Source organism: Salvelinus namaycush, chromosome 15, assembly GCF_016432855.1.
Source record: "Salvelinus namaycush isolate Seneca chromosome 15, SaNama_1.0, whole genome shotgun sequence".
In the NCBI taxonomy this organism is placed as follows: Eukaryota; Metazoa; Chordata; class Actinopteri; order Salmoniformes; family Salmonidae; genus Salvelinus; species Salvelinus namaycush.
The window spans coordinates 39,058,284-39,081,730 of NC_052321.1; the positions used below are offsets into that span (position 1 = coordinate 39,058,284).

General features: G+C 46.0%; 1 protein-coding gene across 2 annotated transcripts in view; it reads left to right on the forward strand.

Moving 5' to 3' along the window:
- Positions 1-23,447, forward strand: part of foxn3 (forkhead box N3) — a 115,620-nt gene that overhangs the window by 46,257 nt on the left and 45,916 nt on the right. For both annotated transcript variants that reach the window (XM_039009904.1, XM_039009903.1), the window contains exon 3: positions 10,200-10,336. In XM_039009904.1, coding sequence (XP_038865832.1) covers positions 10,200-10,336 — 137 coding nt within the window. The remainder of the gene's footprint in view (positions 1-10,199; positions 10,337-23,447) is intronic.

Sequence of the window (23,447 nt, forward strand, 5' to 3'; positions counted from 1 at the left end):
CCATGGTGTGAAGCATTTTCTAGCATGGTAACACTGAGTGAGCACTAGTCTGGACAGACTGAAAGAGAGGGAGAGAGGAAGGGGGGACTAGAGTGATGTTCTCACAGTTGAATTAATGCCAACTAGAGGGGAGATCTCAGTGAAATGTTCACTGTTAATCCTGGCAGCGCGTGCTCAAAGGGGAAAAACTGAGGTGTTGTCATGCTGGAGTGAATCTTAATGCTTCATGCTTTCTTCACTCTGAGTGGATTTACTTTCTGCAAAGACAAGGGAATTGATCCCACAGTACCTTAATACGGCAGAGATTTTAGTGGCTGTGCCAGTGTGACAAAATGGAGAATGTATTCGTAGAAATCAACAGTGTGTATGTGTTTGCATGTGTGTGTAGGTCCTCTGTGATCTATCCTCCGGACACTACCACTCTTTGAAAGGTGATCTTCACTAATTAGGATGATATAGCTAATTAAATGCAGCTAATAATCCTTAATAATCCTCAATCTCTCTCCATATCTTTCCCTCTCCTCATTTTCCCACCTCTCTCTTTCTCTCTTTCCATCTCTCTCCCTGTCTTCCGATTGCCCTCTCGCTCACTCTCTCTCGCTCTCTCTCCTGGCCCTCCACCGGTTCTAATAGAGGGTGGAAGTCAGACTGGATTCAGGATAGGGTTGGTGTTTCAGAGTTCTTTGGCCTGTAGCTTGCTTTAGGTTTGTTTAGTTTGACCTTCACTTGTACAGTTCAAAGTACCCTGTTAGTGGCCAGATTGCTAGTTCACATGGAAAAGTGTTAGACTGTGGGTTTTTTTAGGTTGGGGAAGCATGGGACTCAGTGACTTTGTAATAACATTGTAGAAGGACACTAGACATTAATTAAAGTGATGCATCAGTAAAGGTGAAATAAAAAATAAAATAAATAAATACAAGTAGGGTCACGAGCCAAAACTTGAAAATGGTGCACAATTGTGTACTATGTCATCGTTTTCGTTTTATTCAGTATGTTACGTCCTGCAAAGAGATAAATCGTACAATATGTTACGAATTTGTAAGTGCTTAAGATCCCGGACTGCTTCTTTAACTTAATGACACTTTTGGAAAGTGCACTGCGTGACTAACGCTGTAAGACGGACTAACCATATACAATTTGATAGAGGCTTGGAGAGATGCTCTCTGGGGCGAGCTATTTGTGCAGATTATTTTGGATGGGGTGTGAAGTTAGTTGAGCTGTCTCTGCTTTTTTCCCCATTGACTCTCTCTCTCTCTCTCACTCACTCACTCACTCACTCACTCACTCACTCACTCACTCACTCACTCACTCACTCACTCACTCACTCACTCACTCACTCACTCACTCACTCACTCACTCACTCACTCACTCACTCACTCACTCACTCACTCACTCACTCACTCACTCACTCACTCACTCACTCACTCACTCACTCACTCACTCACTCACTCACTCACTCATTCACTCACACTTTTGTTCCACTGTGAAATGGAGGAAATAAAGGCTGTAATTAAGGAATTTAAATATAGGAAGTCGTCAGTGCTCCATAAATGTATTTCACCTTTATTTAACTAGGCACGTCAGTTAAGAAAAAATTCTTATTTACAATGACAGCCTAGGAACAGTGGGTTAACTGCCTTGTTCAGGGGCAGAACGACAGATTTTTACCTTGTCAGCTCGGGGATTCGATCTAGCAACCTTTCGGTTACTGGCCCAACGCTCTAACCCAGGAGTTCTTAAACTTTTTCAGCCTGAGACCCAAATGAGAAATTCTGTTTTCCTGGGACCCAAGCTTAGGAAAATATGCAACTATACGTAAATATCAATACATTTCATTACCCTTATGCCCCCCCAAAAAATGCAATATAGACAAAAACAAATAACAATGAAATACCCATAAATATATTTTCATGTTTATTTTCCCCCATTAAAAACACTCTTACACACCTGTCTAGGTTGGAACTGTTGCGGTTAAAATACAATAAATAATTTCATTCTGAACTGGAATGAACAGATTGATCACATCCCACAGATGTATAACAGAACACACACACAGGCTTTTTGATCGTGCATCCCTAAGTAACAGTACAGATAAAAAATGATCTGGCCTACTGTACATTTTACTGTAGAAATGATTGTTGATAGAAAGTCTAGGTTGGAACTGTTGCTGTTAAAATACATCTGTTTTATTCTGAACTGGAATAAACCGATTGATCACCTAACACAGAACACACACACAGTCCTTTTTATTATTATTATTTTTTGTATTTTTTTTCACCTTTATTTAACCAGGTAGTCCTAATGAGAGGTGTGTGGCTGGTTGAAGTTTTCAACAAGCATGTCTATTCTGAGCTCAGTTTTTGACAGTGCATCACTGAGGTCATGCTCAGCATTGACACTGTTTCTGTACTTGAGAACCCTGACTTGCATAGGTATGTGGTGCCAAACTGGATCAGCTTCCTGCTGCAGATGAGCAACCCAGAACTGTGTGAGTGTTTGTCTCAAACAGCATCTTGCTTCAATCAGTTTATTCCAGTTCAGAATAAAAATGATTACTTGCAACAGTTCCAACCTAGACTTGTTTTCAACAATCATTTCTACAGTAAAATGTACAGTAGGCCTGTTCATTTTTAATCTTCATCTGAACTGTTTCTTAGGGTTGCTAATTAGCTTGCTTTGGCTAACGTGAGCTATTAGCTGTGTAACTTTACAAGGCCAGGGGGATTGTTTGAAAGAGAAACTCACATCTACTACTATGAGAGATAGTACTCCCTTATTTCTGCTTATCATCACCTGTTATAAAATGACAACAATGCCTTGCTAGTTGACTTACTTTTCCACTTTCGAAGTGCTGTTTCCTGAAGCATTCTGCCCTGTTCTGAAAGAACTCCCTGGGTTTACCGTCACGCTGTGGATGTTTGGTCAGGACGTGTCGTTTTAATAATTTGTTCGTTTTGAGAGACTCATTACTAAGCACTTCCCCACACAAAACACATTGTGGGCGCTCCTCGTTATTTCTCAAAGTTTGTATGAAAGAGACAAAAAGTATTTCACTGTATTTGCGTTTCATGACGATTGAGCTCAGTCAGAACTTGTGGCTAGCATGAGTCCATTTTGTGACAGCGGTGAGTGATGGCGAGTGGGAATAACAGGTCAGTGGCTTGAACGACAGCGCTGCAGCATGTGATTGCGGAGTGATCTTCAACAAAACTGTAGAAAAAAAAGATCCAGTAAACAGCGAAGCACATGGGCATCTCCCACTCGCGCTGCTGCCAAACTGAGCAGAGACCGCTGATAAGCAGAGAGTGCAGTGAGTCGAGAGCTCAGATGCACTTGGCCAAATCAATTCCAGTAATTCATGAAATAATTAGACATTTACGTCGCGACCCACCATTAACAGGGTCGCGACCCATATTTTAAGAAACGCTGCTCTAACCACTAGGCCACCTACATCCCCTGGTCCAGGTCAGGGTGAGGACAGTGTTGTTCCCAATGTTGTTCCTCACAGATCCACCATTCACAGTGGAGGACAGAGAGATGACGGGATGGCAGGGGGAGGAGGTGGAGGGATGAATTGATGGAGGGAAGGATGAGGGTGAGGAGAGGATGATAGTGGGCTCAGGACTGTGTTTTTTAAGTGTGAGAACGGAATAAATGGAATCGAGGAGGGAGGAGGAGAGGAGAGAGGGATAGAGGAGCAGGAGTAAGAGAGGAGGGTGAAAGTAATAGCGTAAGAGAGGAGGAAAATGAGAGTGAGCTGTGTTTTTTTTGCGTGAGAAAAGGAGGAATTCAGGGGTAGAAGGGAGGAGGAGAGGAGGATGATGATAATAGAGGGCTGTGTTATTTAGCGCGGGGGGCTGATGGGATTAACTGGATGGGCTGTGAGATGGAGGGATGAATCATCAGAGCGAGAGAGGGAGGGAAAGAGAGGGAGAGAGGGCGAAAGAGCCTTCTGCCAGGACCATCAAACACCCGCTTTCACACACACACAAACGCCACACACTCCGCGCAGCACGCCTGTTGCCTAGGATACCACTGTAATCCAACCGCCTCCCCCTCCTCCCTACATCCTCCATTCATTTCTCTGTCTCTCAGTCTCCCTCCTTTCTTTCTCTCTCAGAAGGGGACGACCACTGTAATGCAACCAAGCCCCACTTCTTCTTTCTCCACTCTCCCTCACACCTCTCTCTCACTTGCTCTCCCTCTTCATCTCTCTCTCCCCTCTCTCCTTCTCTCCCTTTCTCCACTCCCCCCTCAACCGTCTCTCTACCACTTTCTTTTTCTCTCCCCTCTCTCTCTCTCTCTCTCTCTCTCTCTCTCTCTCTCTCTCTCTCTCTCTCTCGGTTTTGTCTCTCTGATGGGGGTTGTATTGAGTGTACTGTCTCAGAGCAGAGAGTTGTGTGAGGGAAAGAAATGCGAGGGAAAGTGCTCTAAAGCCCATCGATTCTTTCCTGATTACTGAACGTTTGGAATTCCAGCTGGCACAGCCCCTTTTCTCTCTGAGAGACGGATAGAAATAATCCCACAACTCAAGAGGAAACGCACCCATACACACACACACACACACATTTGTGCCTTTATGTCTTGTGCATAACTTCCTGGTGGACCTGATTGATATTACATTGTGGTAGCTTTTCATTTAAGCATCAGACAATAAACATATTTCCACCTAAAGCTGTCACTAAGTTAATGACCCTGTGTGAAATAGGCCTTAAAACCTGCCATCACACTAGCTTTCTCTCAATGCCCCTCCTCTCCTGCGATTAATTACTGGCTGGTAATTAGAGTTGATTATCTTTGTTTAAAGGTAGCACAATAACTTACTTCACATTCAGACACAAACCTGGGCTGGTTGATAATTACAGTTGGGTAGGAAATATGTTGGTTTGAAATGAGAAATGTTTTGTATTTTTTTGGCTTTGTTTGTATGTTTTATGGTCTGATGTACACTTACTTACCAAAAGTGTGTGGACACCTACTCATCAAACAGCTCATTCCAAAATCATGGGCATTAATATGGAGTTGGTCCCCCCTTTACTGCTATAACAGACTCCACTCTTCCGGGAGGGCTTTCCACTAGATGTTGAAACATTGCTGTGGGGACTTGCTTCCATTCAGCCACAAAAGCATTAGTGAGGTCGGGCACTGATGTTGGGCGATTAGGCCTGGCTTGCAGTTGGCGTTCCAATTCATCCCAAAGGTCAGGGCTCTGTGCAGGCCAGCCACGTTTTTCCACCCCCGATCGTAACAAATCATTTCTGTATGGACCTCACTTTGTGCACGTGGGCATTGTCATGCTGAAACAGGAAAGGGCCTGCCCCAAACTGTTGTCACAAAGTTGGAGGCACATAATCGTCTAGAATGTCATTGTATGCTGTAGCGTTAAGATTTCCCTACACTGGAACTAAGGGGCTGAGCCCGAAACATGGAAAAACAGCCCCAGACCATTATTCCTCCTCCACCAAACTTTATAGTTGGCACTATGCATTCGGGCAGGTATCGTTCTCCTGGCATCCGCAAAACCCAGATTTGTACGTTGGACTGCCAGATGGTGAAGTGTGATGCATCAATCCAGAGAACGCATTTCAACTGCTCCAGAGTCCAATGGCGGCGAGCTTTACACCACTCCAGCCGACGCTTGGCATTGCACATGGTGATCTTAGGCTTTGGTGTGGCTGCTCGGCCATGAATACCCACTTCATGAAGCCCCCGATGAAACGTTGTCGTGCTGATGTTGCTTCCAGAGGCAGTTTGGAACTTGGTAGTGAGTGTTGCAACCGAGCATATATGATTTTTAAGTGCTACGCGCTTCAGCACTCGGCAGTCCCTTTCTGAGAGCTCGTGTGGCCTACCACTTCGCAGCTGAGCCGTTGCTCCTAGACGTTTCCACTTCACAATAGAAGCACTTACAGTTGACCGGGGCAGCTCTAGAAGGGCAGAAATTTGACAAACTGACTTGTTGGAAAGGTGGCATCCTAGGATGGTGCCACGTTAAAAGTCACTGAGCTCTTCAGTAAGGCCATTCTACTGCCAATGTTTGTCTATGGAGATTGCATGGCTGTGTGCTCGATTGTATACACCTGTCAGAAACGGGTGTGGCTGAAATAGCCTAATTGTCACGTCTACGGCTGCTCCTCCCCTCCGGCAAACGACGTCGCCGGAATACTAACCTCCTGTCCTGGGATTCATCATAACGCACACCTGGCATCCTTCATTATGCACCTGCAGATCATCATGATTCACACCTGGACTCCATTACCTCCCCTTTATATGTCCCTCCCTTATGTTCATTCCTCAGTCGGTATTGTTTCCTGTTCACAAGCTATCTCGCCACTGTTACACTGTCTTGTTTCATGTTTGTTGTTTTAGTAATTATACAGTGCATTCGGAAAGTATTCAGACCCCTTGACTATTTCCACTTTTTGTTACGTTACAGCCATATTCTAAAATTGATTAAATCGTTTTTTCCCTCATCAATCTACACACAATACCACTTAATGACAAAGCAAAAACAGGTATTTAGACCCTTTACTCAGTACTTTGTTGAAGCACCTTTGGCAGCGATTACAGCCTCAGGTCTTCTTGGGTAAGATGCTACAAACTTGGCACACCTGTATTTGGGGAGTTTCTCCCATTATTATCTGCAGATCCTCTCAAGCTTTGTCAGGTTGGATGGGGAGCGTCGCTGCACAGATATTTTCAGGTTTCTCCAGAGGTGTTCGATTGAGTTCAAGTCCGTGCTCTGGCTGGGCCACTCAAGGACATGTAGAGACTTGTCCCGAAGCCACTCCTGTGTTGTCTTGGCTGTGTGCTTAGGGTCATTGTCCTGTTGGAAGGTGAACCTTCACCCCAGTCTGAGGTCCTGAGTGCTCTGGAGCAGGTTTTCATCAAGGATCTCTGTACTTTGCTCCATTCATCTTTGCCTCGATCCTGACTAGTCTCCCAGTCCCTTCCGCTGAAAAACATCCAGAAAGCATGATGCTGCCACCACGCTTCACCGTATGGATGGTGCCAGTTTTCCTCCAGACGCTGACGCTGGCATTCAGGCCATAGAGTTCAATCTAGGTTTCATCAGACCAGAGAATCTTGTTTCTCATGGTCTGAGTCTTTAGGTGCCTTTTGACAAACTCCAAGCGGGCTGTCATGTGCCTTTTACTGAGGAGTGGCTTCTGTCTGGCCACTCTACCATAAAGGCCTGATTGGTGGAGTGCTGCAGAGATGATTGTCCTTCTGGAATGTTCTCCAATCTCAACAGAGTACTCTAGAGCTCTGTCAGAGTGACCATCGGGTTCTTGTTCACCTCCCTTACCAAGGCCCTTCTCCCCCGATTGCTCAGTTTGGCCGGGTTTGGCCAGCACTAGGAAGAGTCTTGGTGGTTGAAAACTTCTTCCATTTCAGAATGATGGAGGCCACTGTGTTGTTGGGGACCTTCAATGCTGCAGAAATGTTTTGGTACTCTTCCTCAGATCTGTGCCTCAACTCAAGCCTTTCTCAGACCTCTACGGACCTCATGGCTTGGTTTTTGATCTGACATGCACTGTCCACTGTGGGACCTTATATAGACAAGTGTGTGCCTTTCCAAATCATGTCCAAACAATATAATTTACCACAGGTGGACTCCAATCAAGTTCTATACACCTCAAGGATGATCCATTTTGTTATTTTTTTATTTCACCTTTATTTAACCAGGTAGGCTAGTTGAGAACAAGTTCTCATTTACAACTGCGACCTGGCCAAGATAAAGCAAAGCAGTGCGACACAAACAACAACACAGAGTTACACATGGAGTAAAACAAACGTACAGTCAATAACACAATAGAAAAAAAGAAAGTCTATATACAGTGTGTGCAAATGGCGTGCGATGGAAACAGGATGCACCTGAGGTAAATTTTGAGTCTCATAGCAAAGGGTCTGATTACTTCAATAAGTTATTTCTGTTTTTTGTTTTTTTATACATTTGCAAAAAAAAGAATCTACATGTCCTGTTTTCACTTTGTCATTATGGGGTATTGTGTGTTGATTGCTGAGGAAAATGTTTCATTTCATCAACTTTAGGAAAAGGCTGTAACGTAACAAACTGTGTAAAAAGTCAAGGGGTCTGAATACTTTCCGACGGCATGATGGCTGAAATGGAGTCAGTGAAATGGAATCAAACACATCAAACACATGGTTTCCATGTGGTTGATACCGTTCCATTGACTCCATTCCAGCCATTATTATGAGCCGTCCTCCCCTCAGCTGCCTCCACTGAAGTGTACACACACACATACACACACTTACAGTAGCTGTCAGTAGGATGGTAGCGTCATCAGGCTGTCTCTACTGCAGCATTTATAAGTATTGCATTTCATGGCCTGATAGAGTTTGTGACAATCTGAGTCATGGCCTTAAAGAAGCAGCCCCACTGATGGAAAGCTGACAGAATAATTAGGTGTGTGTGTGTGTGTCTGAACCTAAAATTATTGCCTGCATCGCTTCTGGCGGAATTGGATCTCTACTCTAAACTTCCTTAAAAAAAAACAAGTACTCTCCATGGTGAAAAGACTGTTTACCAGTAGAGGCTGCTGAGGGGAGGATGGCTCATAATAGTGGCTGGAACGGACCGAATGGAATGGCATCATGCTATTTCATACCATTCCACATATTCTGCTCCAGCCATTACCATCAGCTCGTCCTCCCCAATTAAGGTGCCACCAACCTCCTATGCGGTTTACATACTGTTGCTGTGATTCTAAGCATATAGCCCTGCTAGCTGTTACTGCGTATTGTCCATACGTTAGCATATCTATAACGACCTATAGCAAGTTCAGGTGGTTGTCGTGAGATGTTAGGAAAGAACCTTCAATAGAAATGTGAGTGTGTGCATGTGTGGCTGTGCGCACATGCATAATAGCCACCTCTGGCCAGGGAAGGGACATCATGTCCCATAATCCCAGTGTTTACCTAGCTAGCGCTGGAACAAATCATTTAGCTTTAGCTTAGCTCCCTGGAGCCCTGGAGCCTAGAGAGAAGAGTAAATATTAGCGGTTATCCTCCTAGCCTAGCACTGTCTTTAAGATCAATAGGGTAGATTTCTGTATTTGGCACCTGATATCACCTGTCCCTCTGTGCAGACTTGTCGCTCCAGTAGACAGGGGCAGAGGCAGTCAGTCACAAGCTCACATACACCCGAGGACACACACTCTCACAATCTCTCTTTCAATTGCCCTCGCACACACACACGGCTGTCTGATATCAAGTCACTGAGCCCAAGGTCATGACTATTGATCTAACTAGAACACAGAGCAGTGCACATTCTGACACGCACGCACGCACGCACGCACACACACACACACACACACACACACACACACACACACACACACACACACACACACACACACACACACACACACACACACACACACACACACACACACACACACACACACACACACACACACACACAAACAGAGACAAAATCATGTCATCTGTTGAAATGACAGACTTTTGACATTATGAATTTTTTCCCACCCGGTCTGGTTGCTTTTGAGATGACCTGTCCCTCTCATTGGGTATTCTTCACTATATGTTACTGGAAATTAGAAATCCTCAACGCATCCCTTCCTCTCCCTGTAGCAAAGTGCTGATGCTGTCATATGGGGGACCATTAAAAAGAAACACACACATTTGTCCTGGTTCTTTATTTCTTTATGGCCTGTTTTTTTTATCGCTTTACTTATTCCTCATAATCAAATCCTGCTGGAGGCGATGTGCGCGCGCACACACACACACAAAGGCGAAGCACCTCTCCCAGAGGTATATAGAGCTTAGAGCGAAATAGAGTAGAATCGGTCTTATCTGACCTCCGTGCACCTCATTAACCAAACCTAGAACAAAAGGAAAGAGAGATGGAGCGAAAGAGGAAAAAAAGAGGGACTGGTTATTTCACCTGGTGCTAATGCTGTGACAAACACACATACAGGTGGCTATCAGGGAAAGAGGATAAGAAGGGGGAGGCGAGGGGAAGGAAGGGTGTGTGTGTTGTATCGGTAAGTGTCTGTGGGACTCGTGGATATGTACTGTACAATAATGCACTATGAAAGTAAATACATCATTTATTGACCTCACGGTGCCAATGGAGAGTCTTGTTATTGTGAATCTGTAAAAACAACTGTTCATTCCAACAATTTTCTCCCCCCCCCCATCTCTCTCTACAGAGCATTGGGAAGGGGTCCTTGTGGTGTGTAGACCCTGAGTACAGGCAGAATTTGATTCAGGCGTTGAAGAAGACACCTTACCACCCTCACGCTCAGGTCTTCTCTACTCCCCCCACCTCTCCTCAGGCATATCAGAGGTAAGACACGCATGCACACACACCCACACACACAACACCCCAGGCATATCAGAAGTACAGTATAAAAGGCAGACGGACATGGTAAATAGTGATCCACCCCCTCGTGTCAACCTCCTGCCTGGTCTCTCCCTCCCCTCACATGACACCCTGCCGTGGACTGGTTAGCAACGCCGCCTCAGGACACACCAGGCCAGATCAGAGAGAGAGGAGAGAGGAGTGCTCATGTCAAACAGTCAGGAGAGAGAGAGGAGGGATAATGTCAAACAGTAGAGAGAGAGAGAGAGAGAGATCAGTGTTATACGCCCTGCCGTCTCTCTCCTCTGAGCAGTGGTGTGTCCACTGATGTGTGTGTCCAGTCCACTGTAGAACAGAGCAGAGTGGTGTTGGGCCAGCGCCCAGAGTAGCGGAGTCAGCCGAGTGTGCAGGACACAGTAATGGCTTCACTGTAAAAACCCATCATCCTTAACAGGATGTGGAACAAATGGGTGGTCAGGGAGGGATACGGAGCGAGAGAAGAAGAAGGGATGAGAATAGAAGACGTTCTCTCAAATGTTTCAACGCTTGAGGCCACCTTATCAAGGTTATAAGTTCTACTCTTCCAAAGACGGAGGAATTTGAATAGCACGGCCATTGTTACGCGCAGTGGGAAATTCATTCTGTAGCAGTTTAAACCGGAATATATGTACTGCAATAATTGCTTGAATATCTGTCGCAATTGTTTACTTTGTAGAGAGAGTGAGAGAGAGAGTCTTACTAGAGGATGTTTATGTGTGGAAGAGAAAGCTTGTTTGTTTGAGTCTTGCATGATGAATGGGATCTGGTCTCTCTCTCTTATCGCATCTCTTTTTACCCACCTCTTTCCTTCCCTCCTTCCATGAGCGGGTTCATTTATCTGGCTCGGGTTACCCTGGTGGGAGCAGTTTGAACCGGGTGAAAAAGGATTGCATTCACTTTGTAACCAGGCTGCCTCCCGGGTGTGAGCCAGGTGACCCGTTCTGGCCGACGGCGAAGTCGTCTCAAAACAAAAGTGATGTAATGAAGCGCGTGGAGCGATGAGTAGGATTCCGTGGTTTCACATGCAAACGTGATTGTTTTTGTCATAAACGCTTCGTCTGCCTTCCCAATGAAAACGAGTTTGAACATCTATTTTATGGAAAAGAAGAGGTGTATGTTTCTGGATGATGCACCCTGCTGCCTTGTTGACAACATGACCGAGCGGCGCAGATTACTGTTTGATTTGAGAAGGGCGCTCCTCCCTCTCCACTTTCGTGTAATAGAACTCACTCCCTCCTCCATCCTCTGTCTGTCTCTGTCTGTCTCTCTGTCTCTGTCTCTGTCTGTCTCTCTGTCTCTGTCTCTGTGTCTCTCTGTCTGTGTCTCTCTGTCTGTCTCTCTGTCTCTCTGTCTCTGTCTGTCTCTCTGTCTGTCTGTCTCTCTGTCTCTGTCTCTGTCTCTGTGTCCAAATGGTATATTTCTGTGGTAGAGGCTGTAATAAAGTGTTTATCTGGCCACTGGGGCTCAGAGCAGAATGCTGCATTTTGTAGCTGCTTTTTACTCAGCGCGGTTACACACGCTGACACGAATGCACGCGCATGAATGCACGCTGGCACACACACAGGCAAAAACAAACACACAATTGCATGGACACATGCATCCACACTCACACACAAAACAGTTTGCGTTTGTTTACGTGTGTGTGTATCAAGAAGAGTTAGTACAGCAGCTTAGAGCATGCCAGCAATGACTGAAAGGGAGAGAAGAAGAGTACTGTACTGTACTGCTACTCCACACGGGCCCTGACCAGGCTGATCACTAGAAATAGACTTTGATTTTGGACGTTTGAAAAGGTCCCCAGAACGTCTACATAGGCCTTACTCGGCTCTTACCCCAAAAATGATTGCCCAGCACTGGCGCGACCTCATGATGCTCAGAGGCGAAGCGTGCTGCTCAGCCCGATGTGTGCTGCTCTGACCACTGCACCACGGCAGTTCACAAAGCTCTAGCAAACCGGGAGAATACTTGATGGTTATTTCGTTTTTTAAGCCTTCCCCAAACCATAGCCCTAACCTTAACCACTCGGAAACTACTTAAACTTAAACCTTTGAGTTGTTTCTGTTTTAACCCTGTAACCACGTGGGATTAACCCTCTAACCACGTGGAATGAATGCGTCAAAAATAGACATTAATCCATAATACGTCTAATTTCAAAGTGAAATTATGAGATCTTGTTGGCCTTGACAGAGCTGCATTCCTCCACTCTTTCTCTCGCTCTCTCTCCCTCACTCACTCTTTCTCCGTACTGAACAGCTGGTCTGGCCGAGGCTCTCTGCTGAGTGTTTGCCCTTGCCGGGTGATTATAGCTGCCGTTGCTGCGGCAACAGCGACACCTCCATGGCAACGCGTAACCGAGGGAGAGGCAGGTGCGGTTGCATCACCGTGGCAATTTGTTGCCTGGCAAAAAGGACAGGCCATTAGCGTGCAAAATAAGCCATCGTCAAGGCAACACATGGGCTCACCATGGCAACAGCAGATGGCTTTGAGCCTATTCTGGGGTTGTGTGTGTGTGTGTGTCAGTCGTTAGCTACCTACTTTTGTGCATGTTCATGAGAAGCCATAAAAGCGTGAATTATGGGAGATGACAAGTGGAGGGCGAATTGCCGGAGGAGATACATTTTAGATGGAGAGAAAGAGGGAGGAGAGGAGAGCTATACGCAAGCACGCAGGCCCGTACGCATGCGCACACAAACACACACACACACACACACACACACACACACACACACACACACACACACACACACACACACACACACACACACACACACACACACACACACACACACTGCCGAGAGCTAACAGTTAACCAGACCTTCTGCTTCTGTGAACAAGGTGTGTTCAGCCCTCAGATGGGAAAAACAAAGCACACAAACAAGGAGAGAGGAGGACTAACGCTGTGTGTGTGGTGTTGTTGTGCTTGTTTTCCCTGGTTACTGTGGTTTGTGTACGTTGAAAGTCTTCTTTCATTCCACAACTTCTGTTTCCTTGACAAGTACCTCCAGAAGATAAAAAAAAATCCATTTTAAAAATAGTTTTATCTTTTTATGTTTCATGGTTTTCTATCTCTCTGCTTAGGTCTTTCATTGTCATACTCCCAAAGGAGAGACGTTTTTCCGTCGTATTTGCAATCGTTTTTTTTTCAATGTGTTTGTGTTCCGTTAATGGTTATGTTAGTGTCATGTAACGGTTAGCGACGGTCATGTCTGGTGTGGATGCTTGTGTGACATGTTGTTTTGGTCTTGATTTCTGGTTTGGTTCTAATGTATCAGTCTCCCCTGTTGGCAGCCTGACAACACTACACCTTAGTGTTAGGTAATAGTAGGTGACAGCTCAATGGAAAATATTCTCTGGAGTTTCCCCAATGTGTCATTCCTCTCTGTGTGTGGTGTGTGTGCGCGCGAGCCTGTCTGAAATGAAGCAAGTCAGAGACGACGGTTCACTGTCTATCAAAATAGGCACTTCACTATATGGAGTTTCTCCTCACTCTCTCTGGCACCCCCCCCCCCCCTCTGAAATTCCTTTCTCTGATTGTTTGTCCATAAGAAATAAGAATGGCTCCATTGTGACCAGAGCGGTGAAGCTGGAGGTGTGGGCATCCTTGCTAGTTTGCCAGATGAGAAATGAAACGTGAGTAAAGGAGTGTTGCAGGAGCCCCTGGCACCAGCGGGTCCTTAGATTAGCTAAAGAGGATTGTGTCTGCTGCCCGTAGGGCGCGGGGCAGCGAGGGAAAGTGGTGGGCAATAGGATTGGAAATTAGATTATGGGAATTAAGAAAAAGGCCTGTTGCCTTCATCGTGGAGCGAGTGAGGTGGAGTGGAGCACTTAGAGTCAAGATGAGGACACAATCTGTTTTCCTCAAAGTGTGTGTGTGTGTGTTACTGAACACATGGAGCGAAGAGTTAAAGAAAGGCTGGGGCATGGAGAGCGAGGGAGGAGAGAGGGAGAGGAGGGAGGAGAGAGGGAGAGCGAGGGGAATAGAGAGAGAAAGTGGGGGAGACGGAGAGAAGGAGAAAGAGAAAAGAGTAGAGAAGGACAGAAAGATAGACATGGGGAGAAGGAAGAGTTACAGAGAGAGGTATTGAGAAGAGAGAGTTAGAGACAGTAGTGTAAAGTACATAAGTAAAAAATACTTTACTTTACTATTAATATTTTTGGCAATGTTTACTTTTACTTCACTACATTCCTAATGAAATAATGTACTTTTTACTCCATACATTTTCCCTGACACCCAAAAGTACTCATTACATTTTGAATGCTGAGCAGGACAGGAAAATGGTCTAATTCACACACTTATCAATAGAACATCCCTGGTCATCCCTACTGCCTCTGATTTGGTGGACTGACTAAACACACGTTTCGTTTGTAAATGATGTCCGAGTGTTGGAGATAGCCCCGCTATCCGTATATTTAAAATGTAAGTATATTTTAGCAATTACATTTACGTTTGATACTAAAGTATATTTACAATCAAATACTTTTAGACTTTTACTCAAGTAGTATTTTACTGGGTGACTTTCATTTTCACTTGAGTCATTTTCTATTAAGGTATCTTTACTTTTACTCAAGTATGACAATTGGGTACTTTTTCCACCACTGGTTAGAGAGGAGGACAGAAAACGAGGGATGGAGAGAGAGAATGAAGGAGAGGATTGTGCCAGAAGCCCATGTGTTTCTCATAAAAACACAAACAAAGAATGCTGTGCTTGCTGGCCTCCTGTGGTGTACACAAATGTTAGCGCTGCGCTCTCTAGTTCCACTCTGCTCTGCTCTACTGCATCCAAACACCCCCACCCCCTCTCCTCATCCCAGACCTAGTACTTACTGGCGCACACAACAACACACTCGTTGTGTCAAATCAAATCACATTTTATTTGTCACAATGCGCCGAATACAACAGGTGTAGACTTTACCGTGAAATGCTTACTTTACAAGCCCTTTCCCAACAATGCACAGTTAAAAAAAGTATGAAAATGTGCAAATAAAAATAGAAAATAGTAACACAATGAATAACAGACCACTTTTTCTTACATTACAGCCGTATATTAAAATTGATTAAATCTGTTTTTTTTCCTCATCAATCTACACATAATACCCCATAATGACAAAGCAAAAACAGGTTTTTAGAAATTTTTGCAAATATATTACAAATACAAAACTGAAATATCACAAGTATTCAGACTATTTACTCAGTACTTTGTCGAAGCACCTTTGGCAGCGATTACAGCCTTGAGTCATCTTGGGTATGACGCTACAAGCTTGGAACACCTGTATTTGGGGAGTTTCTCACATTCTTCGCTGCAGAGCATCTCAAATCAAATCAAATCAAATTGTATTTGTCACATACACATGGTTAGCAGATGTTAATGTGAGTGTAGCGAAATGCTTGTGCTTCTAGTTCCGACAATGCAGTAATAACCCACGAGTAATCTAACCTAGCAATTTCACAACAACTACCTTATACACACAAGTGTAAAGGGATGTAGAATATGTATTTAAAAATATATGAATGAGTGATGGTACAGAACATTTACATTACATTTAAGTCATTTAGCAGACGCTCTTATCCAGAGCGACTTACAAATTGGTGCATTCACCTTATGATATCCAGTGGAACAGCCACTTTACAATAGTGCATCTAAATATTTTAAGGGGGGGGGGGGGGGGGGGTTAGAAGGATTACTTTATCCTATCCTAGGTATTCCTTAAAGAGGTGGGGTTTCAGGTGTCTCCGGAAGGTGGTGATTGACTCCGCTGACCTGGCGTCGTGAGGGAGTTTGTTCCACCATTGGGGTGCCAGAGCAGCGAACAGTTTTGACTGGGCTGAGCGGGAACTGTACTTCCTCAGAGGTAGGGAGGCGAGCAGGCCAGAGGTGGATGAACGCAGTGCCCTTGTTTGGGTGTAGGGCCTGATCAGAGCCTGAAGGTACGGAGGTGCCGTTCCCCTCACAGCTCCGTAGGCAAGCACCATGGTCTTGTAGCGGATGCGAGCTTCAACTGGAAGCCAGTGGAGACAGTGGAGGAGCGGGGTGACGTGAGAGAACTTGGGAAGGTTGAACACCAGACGGGCTGCGGCGTTCTGGATGAGTTGTAGGGGTTTAATGGCACAGGCAGGGAGCCCAGCCAACAGCGAGTTGCAGTAATCCAGACGGGAGATGACAAGTGCCTGGATTAGGACCTGCACCGCTTCCTGTGTGAGGCAGGGTCGTACTCTGCGAATGTTGTAGAGCATGAACCTACAGGAACGGGCCACCACCTTGATGTTAGTTGAGAACGACAGGGTGTTGTCCAGGATCACGCCAAGGTTCTTAGCGCTCTGGGAGGAGGACACAATGGAGTTGTCAACCGTGATGGCGAGATCATGGAACGGGCAGTCCTTCCCCGGGAGGAAGAGCAGCTCCGTCTTGCCGAGGTTCAGCTTGAGGTGGTGATCCGTCATCCACACTGATATGTCTGCCAGACATGCAGAGATGCGATTCGCCACCTGGTTATCAGAAGGGGGAAAGGAGAAGATTAATTGTGTGTCGTCTGCATAGCAATGATAGGAGAGACCATGTGAGGTTATGACAGAGCCAAGTGACTTGGTGTATAGCGAGAATAGGAGAGGGCCTAGAACAGAGCCCTGGGGGACACCAGTGGTGAGAGCACGTGGTGAGGAGACAGATTCTCGCCACGCCACCTGGTAGGAGCGACCTGTCAGGTAGGACGCAATCCAAGCGTGGGCCGCGCCGGAGATGCCCAACTCGGAGAGGGTGGAGAGGAGGATCTGATGGTTCACAGTATCAAAGGCAGCCGATAGGTCTAGAAGGATGAGAGCAGAGGAGAGAGAGTTAGCTTTAGCAGTGCGGAGCGCCTCCGTGACACAGAGAAGAGCAGTCTCAGTTGAATGACTAGTCTTGAAACCTGACTGATTTGGATCAAGAAGGTCATTCTGAGAGAGATAGCAGGAGAGCTGGCCAAGGACGGCACGTTCAAGAGTTTTGGAGAGAAAAGAAAGAAGGGATACTGGTCTGTAGTTGTTGACATCGGAGGGATCGAGTGTAGGTTCGCAGGGAGGCGAGTTCTCCTCCATTTCCGCTCGGCTGCCCGGAGCCCTGTTCTGTGAGCTCGCAATGAGTCGTCGAGCCACGGAGCAGGAGGGGAGGACCGAGCCGGCCTGGAGGATAGGGGACATAGAGAGTCAAAGGATGCAGAAAGGGAGGAGAGGAGGGTTGAGGAGGCAGAATCAGGAGATAGGTTGGAGAAGGTTTGAGCAGAGGGAAGAGATGATAGGATGGAAGAGGAGAGAGTAGCGGGGGAGAGAGAGCGAAGGTTGGGACGGCGCGATACCATCCGAGTAGGGGCAGAGTGGGAAGTGTTGGATGAGAGCGAGAGGGAAAAGGATACAAGGTAGTGGTCGGAGACTTGGAGGGGAGTTGCAATGAGATTAGTGGAAGAACAGCATCTAGTAAAGATGAGGTCAAGCGTATTGCCTGCCTTGTGAGTAGGGGGGGAAGGTGAGAGGGTGAGGTCAAAAGAGGAGAGGAGTGGAAAGAGGGAGGCAGAGAGGAATGAGTCAAAGGTAGACGTGGGGAGGTTAAAGTCACCCAGAACTGTGAGAGGTGAGCCATCCTCAGGGAAGGAACTTATCAAGGCGTCAAGCTCATTGATGAACTCTCCAAGGGAACCTGGAGGGCGATAAATGATAAGGATGTTAAGCTTGAAAGGGCTGGTAACTGTGACAGCATGGAATTCAAAGGAGGCGATAGACAGATGGGTCAGGGGAGAAAGAGAGAATGTCCACTTGGGAGAGATGAGGATCCCAGTGCCACCACCCCGCTGACCAGAAGCTCTCGGGGTGTGCGAGAACACGTGGGCAGACGAGGAGAGAGCAGTAGGAGTAGCAGTGTTATCTGTGGTAATCCATGTTTCCGTCAGTGCCAAGAAGTCGAGGGACTGGAGGGAAGCATAGGCTGAGATGAACTCTGCCTTGTTGGCCGCAGATCGGCAGTTCCAGAGGCTGCCGGAGACCTGGAACTCCACGTGGGTCGTGCGCGCTGGGACCACCAGGTTAGGGTGGCAGCGGCCACGCGGTGTGAAGCGTTTGTATGGTCTGTGCAGAACGGCATAGGCAAGATGCAGTAGATGGTATCGAGTACAGTATATACATATGAGATGAGTAATGTAGGGTATGTAAACATTATATTAAGTGGCATTGTTTAAAGTGGCTAGTGATACATTTTTTACATCAATTTTTCCATTATTAAAGTGGCTGGAGTTGAGTCAGTATGTTGGCAGCAGCCACTCAATGTTAGTGGTGGCTGTTTAACAGTCTGATGGCCTTGAGATAGAAGCTGTTTTTCAGTCTCTCGGTCCCTGCTTTAATGCACCTGTACTGACCTCGCCTTCTGGATGATAGCGGGGTGAACAGGCAGTGGCTCGGGTGGTTGTTGTCCTTGATGATCTTTATGGCCTTCCTGTGACATCGGGTGGTGTAGGTGTCCTGGAGGGCAGGTAGTTTGCCCCCGGTGATGCGTTGTGCAGACCTCACTACCCTCTGGAGAGCCTTACAGTTGTGGGCGGAGCAGTTGCCGTACCAGGCGGTGATACAGCCGACAGGATGCTCTCGATTGTGCATCTGTAAAAGTTTGTGAGTGCTTTTGGTGACAAGCCAAATTTCTTTAGCCTCCTGAGGTTGAAGAGGCGCTGCTGCGCCTTCTTCACCACGTTGTCTGTGTGGGTGGACCAATTCAGTTTGTCCGTGATGTGTACGCTGAGGAACTTAAAACTTACTACCCTCTCCACTACTGTCCTGTCGATGTGGATAGGGGGGTGCTCCCTCTGCTGTTTCCTGAAGTCCACGAGCATCTCCTTTGTTTTGTTGACGTTGAGTGTAAGGTTATTTTCCTGACACCACACTCCGAGGGCCCTCACCTCCTCCCTGTAGGCCGTCTCATCATTGTTGGTAATCAAGCCCACCACTGTAGTGTCTCTGTCAGGTTGGATGGGGAGTGTCGCTGCACAGCTATTTTCAGGTCTCTTCAGAGATGTTCGATCGTGTTCAAGTCCAGGCTCTGGCTGGGCCACTCAAGGACATTCAGAGACTTGTCCCGAAGCCACTCCTGCATTGTCTTGGCTGTGTGCTTAGGGTTGTTGTCCTGTTGGAAGGTGAACCTTCGCCCCAGTCTAAGGTCCTGAGCGCTCTGGAGTAGGTTTTCATCAAAGATCTCGCTGTACTTTGCTCCGTTTATCTTTCCCTCGATCCTGACTAGTCTCCCAGTCCCTTCCGCTGAAGAACATCCCCACAGCATGATGTTGCCTCCACCATGATTCACCGTAGGGATGGTGCCAGGTTTCCTCCAGACGTGCCGCTTGGCATTCAGGCCAAAGAGTTCAATCTTGGTTTCATCAGACCAGAGAATCTTGTTTCTTTGAGAGTCCTTTAGGTGCCTTTTGGCAAACTCCAAGCTGGCTGTCATATGCCTTTTACTGAGGAGTGGCTTCCGTCTGGCCACTCTACCATAAAGGCCTGATTGGTGGAGTGCTGCAGAGATGGTTGTCCTTCTGGAAGGTTCTCCCATCTCCACAGAGAAACTCTGGAGCTCTGTCAGAGTGACAATCGGGTTCTTGGTCACCTCCCTGGCGGCAAGCTCTAGGAAGGGTCTTGGTGGTTCCAAACTTCTTCTATTTAAGAATGATGGAGGCCACTGTGTTCTTGGGGACCTTCAATGCTGCATATTTTTTTAGTAGCCTTCCCCAGATCTGTGCCTCGACACAATCCTGTCTCAGAACTCTACGGACAATTCCTTCAACCTCAAGGCTTGGTTTTTGCTCTGACATGCACTGTCAACTGTGGGACCTTATATAGACAGGTGTGTGCCTTTCCAAATTATGTCCAATCAATTGAATTTACCACAGGTGGACTCCAATCAAGTCGTAGAAACATCTCAAGGATGATCATTGGAAACAGGATGCACCTGAGGTCTGAATATTTATGTAAATAAGGTATTTCTGTTTTTTGTTTGAAATACATTTGCTAAAATGTATACAAATCTGTTTTCGCTTTGTCATTTTCGGGCATTGTGTGTAGATTGATGAGGGAAAATGTTTTATTTAATACATTTTAGAATAAGGCTGCAATGTAACAACATTTTGAAAAGTCAAGGGGTCTGAATACTTTCCAAATGCACTGTATATACAAGGAGTACCGGTACTGTGTAAATGTTTAGGGGTATGAGGTAGTTAAGGTAGTATGTACACGTAGGTAGGGGTAAAAGTGACTGGCAATCAGGATAGATAATTAACAGAGTGGGAGGAGTGAAAGTGGAGAGTGTGAAAGTGTGTACATGTGTGTGCGTGTGTGTGTGTATGACGTCAATATTCATGTTTTGTGTGTGTGAGTATATGTAAGGTGTGTGTGTGTGTGTGTGTGTGTGTGTGTGTGTGTGTGTGTGTGTGTGTGTGTGTGTGTGTGTGTGTGTGTGTGTGTGTGTGTGTGTGTGTGTGTGTGTGTGTGTGTGTGCATAGAGTCAGTGCAAAAAAGGGTCAATGCAATAGTCCGGTTAGCCATCTGATTAACTGTTCAGCAGTCTTACTCTACTTTCACTAGAGTAAAAGTGTGTCTGCCAATAAGCTGTTCAGGTGCCTTTTGGTCCCAGACTTGGCAATCCGGTACCGCTTGCCGTGCAGAAGCAGAGTTAACAGTCTATGGCTTGGGTCTGAACATTTTCCAGATCTTCCTCTGACACCGCCTGGTATAGAGGTCCTGGATGGCAAAGAGTTCGGCCCCAGTGATGTTCTGGGGCGTCCGCACCATCCTCAGTAGCTCCTTGCGATTGAGGGCAGTGCAGTTGCCATACCAAGAGTCTTGATGCAGTCAAGATGCTCTCAGTGGTGCAGCTGTAGAATGTTTTGAGGATCTGAGGGGCCATGACACATCTTTTCAACCTTTTTCTCGACTGTGCTGATGTGAGAGAACCATATTAAATCCTTAGTGATGTGGACACCAAGGAACTTGAAGCTCCTTACCCGCTCCACTACAGCCCCGTTGATGTGGATGGGGGCATGCTCGACCATCCGTTTTCTGTAGTCCACGTCAGCTCCTTTGTCTTGCTGACGTTGAGGGAGAGGTTGTTGCCCTGGCATCTAACTGCCAGGTCTCTGACCTCGTCCCTCTTTGCCGTCTCACCGTCGTCTGTGATGTGGTAAACTCCTTAATGTTATCGGATGAATCCCTGAACATATTCCAGTCCGTGTTAGCGAAGCAGTCTTGTAGCTAAGTGTCCGCTTTGTCGGACCACTTCCGTACTGGGCTTCCTGTTTGAGTTTTTGCTTGTAAACAGGAAGCAGGAGGATGGAGTCATGGTCTGATTTGTCAAAGGGATGGCGAGGGAGGGCCATGTTTCTGTGGTCAAAGGGATGTCGAGGGAGGGCCACACGTTTCTGTGGTTAGAGTAAAAGTGTGTCTGCCAGTTTCACTTCTCTACAACAGTGTGTCTGTAGACTTAAGGATGGATCCTGAGTTGTGGCACTCAGCTCCATCTTTTGTGTGAATCAGGCATTCTTGTCAAAGGGAGATTTGGAAGGAATTAAATCAAATGTATTTGTCACATGCTTCGTAAACAACAGGAGAGAGAAACGATGCAGAGAGAAAGAAAGATAAATAATAGAAAAATAATAACACAAGGAATAAATACACAATGAGTAATGATAAAATATACACGGGGTACCAGTACTTTTATTTAAGTATCCTTTATTTAATTAGGCAAGTCAGTTAAGAACAAATTCTTATTTACAATGACGGCCGAGGAACAGTGGGTTAACTGCCTTGTTCAGGGGCAGATTTTTACCTTGTCATCTCAGGGATTCGATCTAGCAACCTTTCAGTTACTGGCCCAACGCTCTAACCACTAGGCTACCTGCCGCCCCAGTACTCAGTCGATGTGCTGGGGTACAAAGTAATTGAGGAAGATATGTACATATAGTTAGGGCTAAAGTAACTAGGCAACAGGATAAACAGTAACAGCAGCGTATTTGATGAGTCAAAAAAAGTTAGTGCAGAAAGGGTCAGTTGTGAGTTCCACGTACATGTTTTGAAGTTAGGATTCTGCCTTTAGTTAACACACGTGTGTGTGCACGCACACGCAAGCACACACAGATCCACTTCTTAGAGGGGCTTCAAATCTGTATAGGGTCACTTCCGTCAAAACAGTAACAGCTGTTTCCATGGTACTGTGAAGCTCCTGGTTCAAGTCTATCTCATGTCACTTTTTACCTTTGAAACTCAGCTCTCTGTTGATGTTGCCCTACAGAAGAAAATCCAAACTTCATAGCCTGAACCCAGATGTGTTTGTGCTGTCTTGTCAACTCCTATGGTCATTGTCACTCCAAACAATACAGAGCTATTTTTATTTGACCTTTATTTAACTAGGCAAGTCAGAACAAATTCTTATTTACAACGACAGCTTACCCCGGCCAAGCCCGGACGACACTGGGCCAATTGTGCACCGCCCTATGGGATTCCCAATCACAGCCGGATGTGATGCAGCCTGGATTCGAACCAAGGACTGCAGTGACGCCTCTTGCATTGAGATGCAGTGCCTATAACCGCTGTGCCACTCGGGAGCAGGCTACAAGCTTTAGCCGAGATTTTAGTGTTGGTTTGTTGGTTTGCAATTCAGTTCCTCTGCTGAAATACAGTTATTGATAAAGCTACGGCCATAGTTCTCACACAAGTTATTTCTTTGTTCTAAATTACCATTTGACCTAACGTGCAACCAAACCAAACTCTTTCTTAAAGGTGAATTCTAAGTTATGGTCAACTCAGGGATTATTTCTTTATGTGTACAGGAAATATAAATTACAGACCACAGATGCTATTTCTGTCTATCTTGTTGGTGCTAACTGCAGTATGAGTTTATATAGCGACAGAGGAAAAAGAGAGCAGATTGAAAAAGGAGATGTCAAAAGCCCGTCCATGTTTGCATTATTCTGTCCGTACAGCTGAATTGAACGAAACGCTGGGCTCGACTGACACCACCAGTCATGCTGTTACCATGGCAACACATACCTGGGTGGT